Genomic DNA, 16008 nt, shown 5'->3' with positions numbered 1-16008 from the left:
GCCGATAGACCTGTAGACACATCCAAATGTACACGCACACACAAGTGTAGACACACACACACAGAGGCCGTTTTCATCCAGGCGGAATGGAACATTTCCTACTGGAAGGGTGATTTTCCTCGTACGGGTTTTTCCTCACCTGGGCAAATCTGTCCTTTGAGTTCACAGATCCTCAAGGGAGAAGCTGCCAACTGCTTCCAGAAAATGGCAGGTAAGAAAAAATACTAATAGAAATGCTGTTCGCTTCAGCGAGTGCCCTGGAGGTGTTCGAGGCCAGGCTGGATAGGGCTTGGAGCAACCTGGTCTGGTGGGAGGTGTCCCTGCCTGTGGTAGGGGGGTTGCATCTCAATGATCTTCAAGGCCTCTTCCAACCTAAACCATTCTACGATTCTCTGATTCAGGCCTGGTCACGCTGGTATGTGGCATACCGGTCGTGTTTAGCTGAGATACTAAGGTATTACTTTTCCGAATGACTGAAATTACTTCGGTAAGTGATGCCTTTGAAAACTCCCATCTCTCCAGAACTCTGTCAGAGTGCCCTCAGCTCCACTGAAACGGAAACAAAGAGCTTGCAGAATTTAATCGTATCGCATCTGTGAGCTTGTGTTGTCTCTGGCCACTGAACTGCCTGTTTGCTGAGAGTTAGTGGGAACAGCAGAGAGGTAACTGCTCTTGGTATTCCAGAATAAGTTATGGAGCAGGGGTTTAAATAGCCTATACAAACATTAAATTTATGATAGTGTTTGACCACAAATTTTAATAGTCTTTTGGCAAAGCTGTTGTTTGCTGGACGCTATGCACAATGGTGAAATAATCACCCCTTATAATTTGGCTTAAAAATTAGGTATTATTTCTTCAAGCATTCAGCTCGGGTTCTATTAATTATCTCTGACTTATCCCTTAAATTTATCTCTAACTATCCCTTAAACTTACCTGTCACCCTGGTGGTGCTCTGGGCCCTGCAGCTTCTGTGTCCCCTGGAGTAACTGAACTCAGGAGGTGCCCGAGGTTTTGTGTTGGCAGTTAGGAACCAAGAGCTGCGTGTTTTGCAGATCCAGTCATTTTCAATAGTCCCTGGAAATTTCCCTCTCTGCAATGTTTATGTATAAACAACTACTACCCCATAAAAGTATTTCACCTTTCCCTTGTGTTCAGTGATGATTTTTTTTGAGAATTATTAAAATTGAATGGTCTATGTACAATACAATTTTGTCCAAGTAAGCTCTGATACACCTTGTTACATCAGTTTACGAAGCTCCATCCCAGCATATCCATCCTGCCACTCAGTTTACCTTAAATCCACCTTCTTAGCACTTTGAGATACACTAGACAGCTCACTCATGTCTAAGAAAAAATCGCGTTGCTTTCTAGTGATGTCACTGTGGTGACTCTGAAGTGGGATAGTGGCATCTTAGACATGTACCCTGATGTTGTCACTTGCACAAGGACTAAACAGGAAGATGAGGGGATCCAACATTGCAGTAGGAAGATCCTCTGAGCTCTCAGCAGTTGTTTCCACAATTTTTTGGGGGAATCCAAGCTGGCACTGCTTTGATCCCAGCTCACCTTTCACGCTTGCACTGTAGCTTGTCTGACCCAGCCTAGGGAGCTAAACCAGCAGACAGCTTTTTTTGTTTCCCTGTTGTTGGGTGGGTTTTTTGGGGGGGGTGGTGGAATCAGAGAAACACAAATGCTGACTCAAGAGGAGGGATTGGGTTGTGCTGATGTAGTGCAGTGTGACCTGCCCTAGAAACGTACCCGCTGTCCACTAAGCTCCACCTAGGCAAGCCCAGTGTAGCATAAAATTGCTGGGTTGGGGGCATTCACCAATTAGTTCCTCATGAGTCACTCACTGCTGCCACGCGGGAGTCAAATGCTCCCACTGTCATTCTGTTTTCACTAGTTTTGTGCCACTTGGAAAACACACCACAAAACAATGAAGTACCAGGCCCTGGCTCTACAAACTCTTTCGTATCTGACTCCTGTACTCAAAAGTATCTTCTGGTTTTCTTTCTGCCTCCAGGGAGAAACGTCCTGATAGTCTATGCACATCAAGAGCCCAAGTCCTTGAACGGATCTTTGAAGAGTGTTGCTGTAGAAGAGTTGAGCAAGCAGGGCTGCAGTGTCACAGTGTCTGATTTATATGCAATGCAGTTCGAGCCAAGAGCAACAAGAAATGACATTGTTGGTGAGACTAACCAGAATACACTTTTTTTTCAGCAATAACAATGAGACAAACTTTGACCTGTCCTGCTGCATTAACAATCCAGAACCATGCTGCTTGGTGCACTCTGAAAAATAATTGCTATTATTTTGCACAGATATCTCTCAACTAACAAAACCCAGCTTTTTATTTTCTATTAACATTGACTAAGAAATGTCAGTGTAGGAATCCAACAAGTACAATCTTTATTTAAATAAATCTGATCACTAGAAATGGCCCCTCAAACAGAAAAAATGAAATCTCATAGAATTGTCTAGGTGGGAAGGGACTTTTAAGATCATCAAGCCCAACCGTCAACCTAACACTGCCAAAACCACCACTAAACAATGTTCCTCAGCACCACATCTACCCATCTTTTAAATAGGGGGATCCAGGGATGGCGATTCCACCACTTCCCTGGGCAGCCTGTTTCAATGCTTGCCGACATTCTTCGGCAAGAATGAAGAATTTTTTCCTAATACCCAATCTAAACCTCCCCTGGCGCAACTTGAGGCCATTTCCTCTTCCCCTATTGCTTGTTACTTGGGAGAAGAGACTGACCCCCACCCTCTTACAACCTCCTTTCAGGTAGTTGTAGAGAGCAATAAGGTCTCCCCTCAGCCTCCTTGTCTCCAGGCTAAGCAACCCTAGTTCCCTCAGCCGCTCCGCTAAGAATTGTTCTCCAGACCCCTCACCAGCTTCGTTGTCCTTCTCTGGACACGCTCCAGAACTTCAATGTCCTTCTTATACTGCGGCGCCCAAAACTGAACACAATATTCAAGGTGGGGCCTTACCAGTGCCGAGTACAGGGGAACGATCACTTCTCTAGTCCTGCTCACCACACTGTTCTATCTGTGTATCTGTTATATCTGTATAGTACAGATTGGTAAACCAGTGTTTTGCCTTTTGACTAAAGTGAATGAGGGAAAATATTATTTTTACAGTATTTGCAATCAACTGCAGAGACCTTCTAAGAACAACCTTCTCTTAACAAACAAGATTACAAATGCTTTCTGCATGTTAGCTCCAGGCACTTAAGTGCTCAGGCTCTTGAGTTGTCGTGGCACCTCCCGACTACCTTGGTAGTATATGATTACTAGATGATGCAGGTAAGACTTGAGAAAAACAGTCATGCTCTTGTTAGGCTTATGTGATATTTTCACCGTGTTCTTACTAGCATTTAGCTCCAGTATTTTTCCAGGTTAGGAAACACAAAGCCATAACATAATCTGCGACAGCTGAAACTCTTTAACACAAGAATCAAAAAGATTGGCAAAACCAAGAAGAAACTTAATAATGAACAGACATAAGCATTTCTAAAAGTCCACTCCTGAATATGAACCTTGTCTCATAGTGACACTACTGAGAGGGAAAAATGCATTAGCATGTGTTCACAGTCAGTCTCTGAAGTCCATTTCGCGTAGGTGATAAATGCCTTCAGATACCATTCTGTGACTAGCTAGAGTTTAGTTCATGAGGCTACTACCTCTCTCTTCTGCTAGAGATTGACCAGAAAAAAAAAAGGGAAAAACAGAAAGTAGTAACTCAATTTAGAACTGTAGATTGTAACATGTATTTAATTCTTATTTGTCTACAATGCCAGAAATGGGGCAAGGAATGACTATTCACCTCTACCCACAGGTTGCTTGCACAACTCAGAAGAGTTCAATTATGGTGTGGAGACATGGGAAGCTTACAAGAGAGGAGGTTTGTCCAGTGATCTGATTGAGGAGCAAAAGAAGGTGCAGGAAGCGGATTTATTGATTTTTCAGGTCATTACTTTAAATTGTATTAAAAAATACTTCAGTTGTAATATACAGGGTTGAACAAAAGAAAGGCAATAGTGAACAGTTTATACATTTCGTTAGGTACATTGAATCTAGCCAGAGTAAAAAGAGGTAGTAGCTCTGCCATCAACATAAAACAGTCCATATCCAGCGTAGCAATTTCAAGGGATCAGGTTTTTCTGATATGAAGTTGGTTTTAGAAAATAGCAAAAATACTAGATCATGCGTAAGCATTATTTGTGCTAGCACACTATGAATTTTTCGCACCAATAATGGCTCCACACTGGCATTTTTGAGTAGAAGGGCATCTGAAATTAGAACCTTAAAATGCCTGAGTAAAATTCACAGCAGTGCTTCACTTAAAAATTAATATTCAAAAGTAGTCTGATTCTATAGGTTTTGTGAAGACTGGTCCTCGCGCTACCTGCAATCCAAATCTATTGCATAGAGCAACTCAAACCAGAAAGTACTGAGTGCAAAATAATACTATAATTCTCAATATGAGAATTATGCCATGTTATCACACAGCCTGGTACTCTCCCTTTGTCTTGGAGCTCACGTAAGGCAAACATAGATCTACACACAGAAATGTGTGTAAGGGCTGAAGGCAGCCCTGCCAAGTTATAGGTTTGGGATATGGTTATAGACACCAGACCAACAGCTTTAGGAATAAATATTTTCTCTCTAAGTAATGGTACAGTAACAAATACAGATCAGTAGTACAATTAACGAGGTCCTTACAACAGCAAATCCAGTCATTCAGTAGCACAATTATCCAGGTTGAAATGACAGCAAATCCCGTAATTCACTAACAGCGGGCCTAACTTCATATCTGGATGCACAGAGATATACGTGACCATGGATGTCAGGCAGGCTGGCAGAAAGCAGGGCAAGGCTTATTCTCTGGGCGAGCAGCTGGGAGCAGCCAGCAGGCTCGGGGAACTTGGACGTCCCCAACTGGACTTACCTCATTTATTGCTGAGTTGCGGAAGCACTATCTGGACGTACTAATGGATCATTACACCCCCTCTCCATTCCCCACTGTGCCAGCTCTGTCCTCAGTGTCTACAAGTCCCAGAAGTACTGTACAAGGCAATACTAGCCTTACATTTCTTTGTGTGACTGTTGGCCTTGGGCATAGCCTATATATATTTCACTGTCCAACTCTAGATGGAATTTAGGATGTGACCATATCTCAAGCATTTTACTGTAAGTCTTCATCATTTTTATGCTATTGCTTCTGAGACAAGTATTCAAACATTCCCCAAAGGAAGCAGTTGCTTTCTACTTGCTCTTCGTAGAAGGCTGTGAAGAGTTATGTTCTGGTGCAGAAAAAAAAAAAGAAGAAAGAAAAAAAAGCCTCTGAAATGCACCATAAAGTGATTTAAAATTTACTACAGACTAAACTCACCACTTCTAGAGAGAGTGGTGATTACCCAGTTTCCACATTGTTTCCATCTTGAATTAAGATACAGATGGATAAGATTTTACAGAATTTCTTCTTCTGCAATGTGGACAAAGATTTAGGGATAGTGATGCATCCTAGAATAAAAGTCCATAAAGCATTCAAGATAATGCAAATAAGACATGATAGCTTTAGGCTGTAGTCCCACGGGCTAACTGGAGGATTTGGAAACAGAGGGTCCTACTGTTAAAGAAGTTTTCTTCTCAATAAAGTGATTCAGGGTCATCATGTCAGCAGGGTGTGAAAGTAAGTCTTTCTTAAGATCCCATGGCATTTGTCAGGAGTCTGTTGGATCAGAACTGATCACCAGATGTCAGTCCTGGCAATAAGGCTGTCTGTATGCATTTTGACCACATTCGCCATTACATCATACATTCCTTTTGCATTTCAGCAATAGGAGACGCAATTCAGTACAGTCTTAAGTTTGAAATAAATGTCACCTTCCTGCTTCATCATATTCCAGCTTCAATTTGTGTAGAAGGCCCCACGTTCACCGTGGTGTTAGTGTGCTATATATGTTCAGGTACGTACCCGAGACTACTACAAACAGAAAACACTTCAGTTATTTTTGCCAAGCATAGTTACTGCCTCCCTCAACAGAGAGCTGGAAGAAGACATGTACAAGATCTGAACAGATTAAGATAATGGGATTTGGCCTGTAGACCAGGCCTAAGGATGGCCTGGACTCTCTGTGCTAACAAGGTAATTTACTTTTTGCCTAGTTTCCCTTGTATTGGTTCAGCATGCCAGCAATCATGAAGGGCTGGATGGACAGAGTCTTGGTCCAAGGATTTGCTCATGAATTTCCAAAGTGTTACGATTCTGGTTTGCTCAAGGTATGTTTTTGAGGTTGTTTTATTAAGATCAAGATTTACACAATGCTCTTGAGGGTATTGGTCTTTCTTTTCCATTATATCTGTTTAAAGCTCGCACTTTATGCTCTCTTGAAATAATGCTTTGGTAATGTGTTGAGTAACTTTCTGGCTTAAAACTGTCTGAAGGATAGTACAATAAGGAGAAAGCAGTGATTCCTAAAGATTTAAGCAATCTCCTAGAGATTTTTAGTTGGCCTACAAAGTGGGCTTTATAATTTGCTAGGTGTATCAGAGTGCACTGGGATGGCATACAGCTTGCAAACAGTTTAAATCAATCCATTTCCTAAAACTATAGTCTGTCATTCTTCCCACCACCACAGGACTGCGCAAATTTGTAACGAGTGATGTACTAGAATAGGTGACAAGATCCTGTTCTGGGATTAGATATCAAAGGTTGGAATTAAACTATAAAACTTAATCAGAAACGTGAAATACCCAGTGCATGAGTCTCTGTCCCAACTATCTCTTTTCAACCTTTTCTTCTCTGTAGCTTATAAATTAGGTACGATCAGTATCTCTAGATGACAATTCATAATTTTTTCATTCCCCATGGCACTGGGAATACCCCTGGAAAATTTTGGCCCACTGTCTGATGGATCTTATTTGGTAACAACTGCAGCATCCAGGAACCATCAATACTAATTTCACATTTATGTTCTCTGCTGCATATTAATCTCTGATCTTCTTAACAATTCCAAACATTTCAGTTTGTTTAAATTTCAGAAATGGCTGCCTCACTGAGATGAATAGGAGTAATCCCCAATGTTCATAGCTGCATGCTGAGTGCAGGCTCAAGGCCGTTCGGATACTGCACTGGAAAAATATTATTTCAGTTACAGAATCATAGAATCATAGAATGGTTTAGGTTGGAAAGGACCTTGAAGATCATCGAGTTCCAACCCCCCTGCCATGGGCAGGGACACCTCCCACCAGACCAGGTTGCCCAAGGCCACGTCCAGCCTGGCCTTGAACACCTCCAGGGATGGGGCCTCAACAACCTCTCTGGGCAACCTGTTCCAGTGCCTCACCACCCTCAAAGTGAAAAACTTCTTCCTAATGTTTAATCTAAACCTGCCCTCTTCCAGTTTATATCCATTCCCCCTCGTCCTGTCACTGCATGACCTAGTAAAAAGTCCTTCCCCAGCTCTCCTCTAGGCCCCCAGAAGCTAAAACTGAGAGGGCAGATGCTGAGCACAAGCCAGTGGCTAATACTATAGTTACAGGAGCAGAAGAAACACAGGGGTTTAGCACACCTGAGGGGTAATTTGTTCTGAAATTATTCCTTGGCAAGTGATAAGCAAGCCCAAGTTTGAAGGAGGGACTGTAGCATACGATTTCTGCATTCAGGAAGGACAGGAATAAAGATATTCTCAGTAACGGAGTGCTTTCCAGCTATGGTTTTCCAAACATTGCATAGGGGAGAACAAGGGTCAGCCCTGCTTCATACAAGGGTGTCAGACATGTAATTCCTTTTTTTTTTTTTTTAACCTGTCTCTGCCCAAAACCCTGACACACAGTCCACTGTTTAGTTGTATGTCATCAATTTTTGCCTCGGAGCTGCCACTACACATAAGGTCTGGGAAAGAAGAGGACACCACCTCCTCTAAAAATTAATGCTGTCTGGGTTCCTCTGAATATCTCTGGCACTATTCATCCACTCTTCCTTAAACGTGCCTAACTCAAGCATGCTTTCTTAATTCTAGAACAAATTAGCCCTGTTTTCTTTCACCACTGGAGGAAGCAAAGAGATGTATGCAAAAGGAAGTATCAGTGGTGATATTCGCTATCTCCTGTGGCCCATGCAGGTATAATATATGAATATTTGGTTGGGGTTTGCCTTAATTGTTATTATTCCAATTATTTTAAACAGTTGTATTATTGTTTATTTTATGTGAAATATAATAAGAAAGAATTAAGTTGTCCATTCCAAGCATCTGCAGGTTATAAATTGGGCCCTAAAATCCTGAGACTACTTTAGAAGTCCACAGAGTTTTAAAGTTGCTTTTTGCCCCTTCCTCCAGATTGGAATCTGGAGACAGTTTACACTGTCAGCCTTTTAAGTTTCTCTGGTGTTATATGATTTCCTTTAGCCCTAGCATGCAGGATTTCTTTTCCCCATAGATACCTGATTCTTGTAGGATGCATGGCAGGAGGGGAGTCACACATTATCCTGGCATTAATGATCAGCATACGAAATGCCTTTTCTTATTGCGACCCTTTTATCAGAAGTAGTGAGCATGCTTTGAGAAATTTCAGTGGTAAGGCAAACGGTGCCAGGTACTTCTTGATATAATACAACGGATGTGCTTAAATTCTTTGGTCTCCTACCCATTGCAATTACCAGCTGTCTGCCCTTGTGAGGCTATCTAGCTGCAGAGCTTGCAAGTCAACGTGACAAAGAATGTGAAATGCAACTGTGAATTCAGAAATACGCACAGAGGGAAAATGGCAAGTTGAGCTGATTTGAAAGGCACCAGCCTTCATTCAGGATCGTTTGGCTAAGCCAGAGGCAAAAGGTTAAAAAAAAGCCCCTTAGAATTAGATGAGAAATACACGGCAGTTCAGGAACAATCTGTGGACGTTTAAACAGTACAATGGACTTTAGGCTGTCTCTGATCCTTGCAAATTTAATAGCATACAGCAGATGAAAAGAACAGTTCTGTGGGTTTAATAGCACTTAAAAATAAACTCCACAGGCAGAATAAATGAAGTTGACATTATTTTTCAGTGTATTGTATGTCATTCTGCTTAATGCCTAGCCTCCAATAGTCACTGCCAGGATAGATAATGAACTTCTATTTATTTCCCTTCTGATAAATGTACAGATTTAGAAAACCTGCCTTATATTGGGTCAGAGAAACCATTTCAGATTTGAATTTTCTACATTCTTGAATTGAAAGTGAAAGGCTAACTATTTCCTGAGGGATTTCTTTCTTTGCTTTGAGTCCAGCATGGAATCATGCACTTTTGTGGTGTCAAAGTCCTCGCACCTCACATCTGCTTTGCTCCGGAGTATGTCTCTGAGGAGAAGAGGAAGGAAATGCTGGTTGCCTGGGCCCAGCGTCTGAAGACACTTTGGAAGGAAGAACCCATAAACTGCTCTCCTGAGTGGTATTTCAAGTAATGTTCAGGTACAGGACTACAGAGAGAAGATTTTTTTTTTCCTTCCATTCTTTTTGGTGCTTTATCTCGATGTCTGAATGCTGATCTCCTAATTCGAATGTATTATAAGTATCTTGAGTACTACAGCTGGCAGTTTAACTGACAATATAGCATTTATCTTCATTGATTCCTGAGCGATTCTCTTCAGTGATGGGTGCAAAACTCTTTGTGAAGAATGATCCTTGCTCATACAAACAGTGACATCCTGCCTACAAGTGGTTGATAACACAAGCTGTATTTAATTGCAGATTATACCATTGCTGCTTATGAAACAGTGCATTGCCATGTTTATTTTAACAGTTTTTGTAACAGCTGCCAGTTTGGGGTGTTTTTTATTTACCAGGGAATATGCTGCCCACATTCAACCTTGTTATGGCCAATCCCGTTCTTTTAAATGAGACCTCTGCACTTGTGCCTTTGAGCTATGAAGCCACATCATGAATAATGCAAAAGGATGTATAGAGTTGCACAGTGGAAAAGCCTTGCAGAAAAGCCTTAGCTGGAAGGCCTTGCGGACAGCTTTAGGTTTTTCCACATATTTACAACGCAATATTAAAGCTATGACAGATACCAGAAAAGGAAAACACCAAATACAAATATCATATAGCAGTATGTGCATGTATTGCCTTTCTTTACAGAATGTAGCTCCCATTTGTGAAGTATGTAGTTTCTTAAAATCAAAGGGAACTTTCTATTTTTGTTACCCTAAGTAGAGACACAAAGGAATCCTGTCTGTTCCCTTCCCCTTCCCACCAGTCAGTATTGCTGCTTGGCTCTGGAGGGCTGGGTGCATCCCCTCTGGCATCAGTGTAGATGGAGTTCCTTGGAGATCTCCAGCGCCAGCAGTCGGCGAGGCAGAACACCTACCCGAAAACCTGCGGGAGCCCTATCTCTTTATGAGCCAGGATCTAGTGGGACAAAATGACTGGCTCTTAACATCTGTGATTTTTACCGTGAACTTTAGCGGGATTATTTTTGTGCTCGAGAGCTGTTAACCCTTTTTGTGCATATGGCAAAGGGTGGGTTTCTTGCTTAGCTACACCATTTCTTGCTTTGATCAGCTTACCTAACAGCTGGCTTTACACTTTAATATTAAAAGAATGTGGCCTGAATAAGAAACTGTCTTCTGAATCACTGTCAAATGACACTTATGCCCCTGCATACAGAGCGTGCATCTGCCATACATTCTTTGTAACAGCCACAATGTCATGCCCCACCCTTATGTTTCTTTAAGGGCTCTTTGGATTATAAACACGCCGAGCCCAGATTGGAGAGCGGCAGCGTAAGCTGATACACCAGACTGAGAATTGCTGCCACATTGAGTCACGTGTTCCTGTTTGCCACCCTACCCCTACACAGTGAAGGGCCACCTCTAGCAGTGACAGACCCCTGGAAGCAGGGAAGTGCTGCCCTTAGCTCTCACAGATGTCTGCTTCATTGCATATCAGTCAAAGTCTTTAGGTTACACAAGCAAGAAACTTGCTTTAGCTCAGTAACTGTTGTACAGGAAAAAGAAAGTGAAAGGGAATAAAATGGAAAACGTAAATTGTGGAGAAAGCAGATTCTTGCCTAAGAGACTTAAGGAAAACAACTTTAAGTTATATGAAGAGAGATTGAAGGACAAATACAAATATTAAAATTGTGTAGGAGAAGAATCATCCTTATGTTCACTGTGTTCAGTTACCAGACTATTCAAGAAAGAAGGAAATGGTTTGACAGTTGCAACTGCTGCTTTCGTATCCAAATGTTACTGTATTGGATCAATCGCAGAGCTTAATGGGTTTAACTGTTAGATGAAGAATCTCAAACCCTATATGATGAAGATACACTTCTTGACACTATCTGGCAGATGTGTAACAGCTCCCACACACATGGTAACATTAAGTGTCTGTATTAAACTGGATATTTGTAATTGAAGTATTCAAGAGCGGCTGTGCTAGGTCAGAAAAAGGGTCCTCCAACCCCAAGTTTTTTCTCCACAGTGGTTATAGGCCAGGAAGAGCAAGAACTTCCCCTGAATACTGTCCTGGGCTCCAACTATATTTACTTTGGGGGGTTTCCTGAACTATGTATGTTTTATATATATATACACCAAGCCAAATAGATCCCTGCTCTGAATTTTGTTCAGTCTTCTCTTGAATTCATGCCAACTTGAAGCAGCCAATATTTTTTGGCAAAGTTCAGCGGGTCAGTGTTTTCCTTGCAAAAACCATTGGAATGCGGAGGGATCCCAGGGAGGGTGAAGCACCTGGTTCCCAGTAGCTTCATTTGATTCCTCTCAGTCAACAGTAAACGGTCAGTCCCATCTGTTCTTTTACATGGCACCTCCTAAATAATCTCCTTCCCAGGCCATGGAGTCCTATCCTGCTCAGTTGTTCTTCCAAGAGAAGAACATTGGCCTTTGGTCACCCTTGTTGCTCTTTGAACTCCTCCAGTCTCGTTATCCCATCATAGAGAAGAGGGGACCAGAAGTACACACAGAGGCAGCTTCCTGACTCTTGGATTCATATGACTTTCTCTATTCTTTTCCTAATAATCTCTGACATACGATTTGCTTTAGCTAATGTTTTCATCTGTTGTAAGCCTAGATCTTGGCCGTCAGTGGCAGCGGTCAGCTCAGGCACCATTATTTTAAACATCAATTTAGCATATTTTTTTTTCCTCCTGTGCACCCCTTTACATAACTTGAATTTCACTTCCTGCCTCATTACCCAGTCACACAACCATTTTTCCAGAACTCCTCACAATCTGCTTTGCTTGTCCCCCCATCCGCATCATCAGCAAACTTTCCCAACCTCATCATTCATATTGTATTCCAGATAATTTTCAACAACAATTTCCAGATTCAGCAGTATTGGTTTAATGCTGTTTGAACGCACAGGAATTCTCTCTCTTTGGAAAAATCAGTAAGGAGACAGAAGAACAATTGTGCAGGATTGTGTAGCCAAAATACCCCATAGCTGTTTCTGAATTACCAATTGCACTTGATGACACAAGAAGGCATTTTGTTAACATCCAACAGAGAACAAACCAAGACCTAACCACCTTGTCCAAGCAACAGATTGTCACAGAGGACTGCCATACCTGCAAATGCTATCCAGTCAGATGTGCAGAGCAAAGGTGGTGTCTTTATTGGAACTTAACACAAAGCCAAGGGGAAACAAAATCCTCTCAGTATACTCTACACGTACACCTTTGTATTTCTGTCATCTGTTGCTAGGCCACACCTCAGCGTCTCAAGGAGACTTCAGGTGGTCATCTTCTGAACTTAACTGCAATGAAAAATTGTGGCTGCGGTCAGTCACAAGCAACACTGGTTCCCAAGTCTCTTGGGGGATACCATTCTGCATTCGGACTCCCCAGGGAAGTACGGCCCTTGAACCCATGCGTCAACACTGTTGGTTGCAGAGTGCTGCAGTTTCTCCCACCTCAGCCCTCTGAGCAGGGCTTAGAGAAATACAGTGGAAGTTTTGTTGCATTGATGAGCCAAAGCTAGCTAAAATCATGGCTTCTTTCTGTAAAATCAGCTGTACAGCATAATATCTTGACAGCTGTTGGACAACAGTGGGATCAATCAGACCAGATAATGCTTTGCTTTAGATTAAAAGGTAGATTACAGAAAGATTACAGACATAAATCTCAGGATTTTGCCCACCGATGATCCCCCTCCCCAGAGTTCTAGGCAGGGTGCTGAGCCCAGAATTAACGTTTCAGCATTGACTCATCTCCAGAGCTGGGAACGTCCTGTGTGAGGAAACACTTACCCTGCTGGTCCCAGCAGAGCCTTTAGCTGGGGACAGCCATAGCACCTTTACACTTGGGTCCCACCACAAGGCAGGTCCCTATAGAGCTCACCATTCATGCAAGACAGAGAGAGGGAGAAGACTCTAAAGAGATACCTGGCAGCTAACTGCAGGTAGAAAGAAAGGAGCAGAAAAATTTAAACCTCTGTAGGCAAAGCTCACTACAATACAGCGTTCAAAGTTAGTATCAGGAAAATACCCCTGTGCAAAGTCACTTTCCCGTTACAGCACAAGCTTATTGCGATCGTGTTTTAGTTTTCAGTATTAACGAGATAGGTAACCATTCCAGGTAGCCTTGCTTTAGCACTGCGGAGTTTTGACACTTCTTATTTATCAGCCCCTACAATTTTTCCAGTGGTGCAATGAAACCTGCAAATTTCACGTGCAGCAGTTGTCATCCTGCTGACAATAAAAACAGCTACATGTTAAAAAAAAAAAAAAGTGTTTAGAATTCTATGTATTTACATTTTTTCTATCAGCTTTAATAAGATGGCTGAGATTTTTAGTACAAAGTAAGTGAAAGTTTGGTTGAGATTAGTGAAAGTTTCAGTTAAAGTAAAAAGAGAACTAATGCGCTTATTTTATTTTAATACTAAAATTGAAAACTTCTGCTCACATAAACACATTATTGTGAAAAGCATTAAAACTGTACTGGCCTTGTTGGCCAGTTCAGGACAACCTGCCTTTCTTTTCAATCAGAATTAAGAGATTTCTCCATAAATTCAGATTGCATTTTTGGATCAATTTATTTTCCCTATTCATTTCAAGAAGGAATGTCATAACTGGCAACACCGACCTCTAAGCACCAACAAATAAATGCTAATTTCTGTCTTTTTTTTGCCTAGTGCTTGTTGGTAAATCACCCACTGAATGAGACTGAAACCTTTTTAACCATGCAATGCTTACAAATTTAGCCATGTTCCTGCCTTCAGCCCATGTCTTCAGCCACATACACAATGGAAAGCTCAAAAGCAGAAAAACAAACCAAAACAAAAACCCTCAGGAGTAAAGTGTTATGAGAAGATTTCTGTAATGTTTGGGATTGCAACAGAAGACCAACACTGTATGATCGGCCCACGAGAGGTACCGCATCTGGATTTACTTTTGCTTTATTTAGTTGTCAAACATCCCAGATTCTCTGGACTGCAGGTTTAATAACACCCTCCTTACGATACCTCACGATGTGGATGGACATAAAATATCTGTATTCAAACTCCAATGAGCTTAGTTTGGCCATTCAGCGTAGCTGTCCTGAGTCTCCTCATTACAGTAGGTGTGATCGGCCCTTGCATCTGGAGCTGTCAAAGCATTAAGCTCCTGTTCTGGCTCAATACCAGCTGATCCAGAATCAGTGGAAAATGGGGAACTGGTGCATGCCCACCACATCCATTGCCAACATACTTTTTTTTAGAGTGGAAATGATTGCACTCAGCATTTTTTTGAGAGTTCCTGAGCCGTTTGTTAAGTTTGCCCAACAAGGTGCAGAAAACTGTCTTGAGACTCAGAGAGAAAACTTCAGCTTGAAAGTGATCACTGAGGCTGTTCTACCTATCCAAAACTGCAGCCACCTGCATATTACTGTTTCCCATCTGTCTTTCCAAAGAAACACCTTTCAATAAGCTGGAAGGCAGGAGCCACCTGCCCCTCGCAGATGAACGTGCTGGCCAGCAGAAGGCACAAATCAGATGGTGTCTTCCTCTAGAAGGGCAGATAAGGGTACATGGAGGGGTTAAGAATTCAGATGCTACATTCTGAAATGTTTTGTTTGTATGTGGCAGGAATAGGAGAGGTACAAACATAGCCTCAGAAGCCCTCCACAGCTGAGGAACCATAGCCATGAAATCCAACATAGGACCTAGCACAGAACTATGTCAAACCCTCGGTGGCCATTGTGCTTCTTCCAGATCTATGACAGTTTGGGGCCCCAGTTTCCACCAGGAAACAGGACCAGGCTCCCGGACCACTTTCATTCTGTCATCACTATCAGGCTTGCCCTCCAGCTTTAGAGAGGCTCCTGCCCTTAAACACAGGTTGTGGGCTGCTGTTACCCACTCGTATGGATGTACTGCTGCTGTTCTGGTAATACTAAGCCATGAACTCCACCAGCATCCACAAAGCATTGCGAGGAACGCAACGGTTCCCCAGAATGGGAAAGGTCATGGCAAAGAGGGTAGGTACTCATCATCCCCATTGTTTCACCGGAGGAAAGGCAAATGGATCAGTCTTATGTACAGAAGCTGTGTTAGACATTATTTCTATATTTAAAAAGTTTTCCTAATAAAAGTAATAGGATATGTTAGTTATGGAGTCTCCTTTGCTATTAGGACAATGACAAACTACATACAATCCGTCAGAGATGCCCTAAACACACCTGACCTCCGCAAGAGGATGGACTAGACGGGTTATGGCAGTCTTTTTAGCTTACGTATTTCTGCAGCCGTCCCCAGGACTGTTACTTGTTACAGTTACTCTGTTGACAAACAAACTTTTGCCTCCGCCCTTCCTGAACAAAAACCTGCCTCTTCGGCACCAAAACCACGGCGAAGAAATGCATTCCCACCACGCACCGAACCCCCAGCCGCTGTCCGTCTGGGTAAGGCGGTCAGGTTTGCACCACCCATCGTCGGCACCACGCTCACGCCGGCGGCGAAGGTCGGGGGGGACGACACGGCACGACGGACCCACACCGGGAGCCGACTCCTTCCAGCCGGCA

General features: G+C 42.5%; 1 protein-coding gene across 1 annotated transcript; it reads left to right on the top strand.

Moving 5' to 3' along the window:
- Positions 1-2023: 2023 nt before the first annotated feature.
- On the top strand, positions 2024-9593 carry NQO2 (NAD(P)H dehydrogenase, quinone 2). Its single transcript, XM_009885250.1, is given in 6 exon segments — positions 2024-2066; positions 2069-2188; positions 3845-3975; positions 6178-6291; positions 8034-8135; positions 9281-9593. Coding segments are annotated over 6 exon segments (663 nt in total). The 5' UTR covers positions 2024-2044; the 3' UTR covers positions 9455-9593.
- Positions 9594-16008: the final 6415 nt, after the last annotated feature.

Source organism: Charadrius vociferus, unplaced genomic scaffold (assembly GCF_000708025.1).
Source record: "Charadrius vociferus isolate BGI_N301 unplaced genomic scaffold, ASM70802v2 scaffold565, whole genome shotgun sequence".
Classification (NCBI taxonomy): Eukaryota; Metazoa; Chordata; class Aves; order Charadriiformes; family Charadriidae; genus Charadrius; species Charadrius vociferus.
The sequence above is the reverse complement of the archived record's forward strand: the minus strand, read 5'-3'. Positions and strand labels throughout refer to the sequence as shown.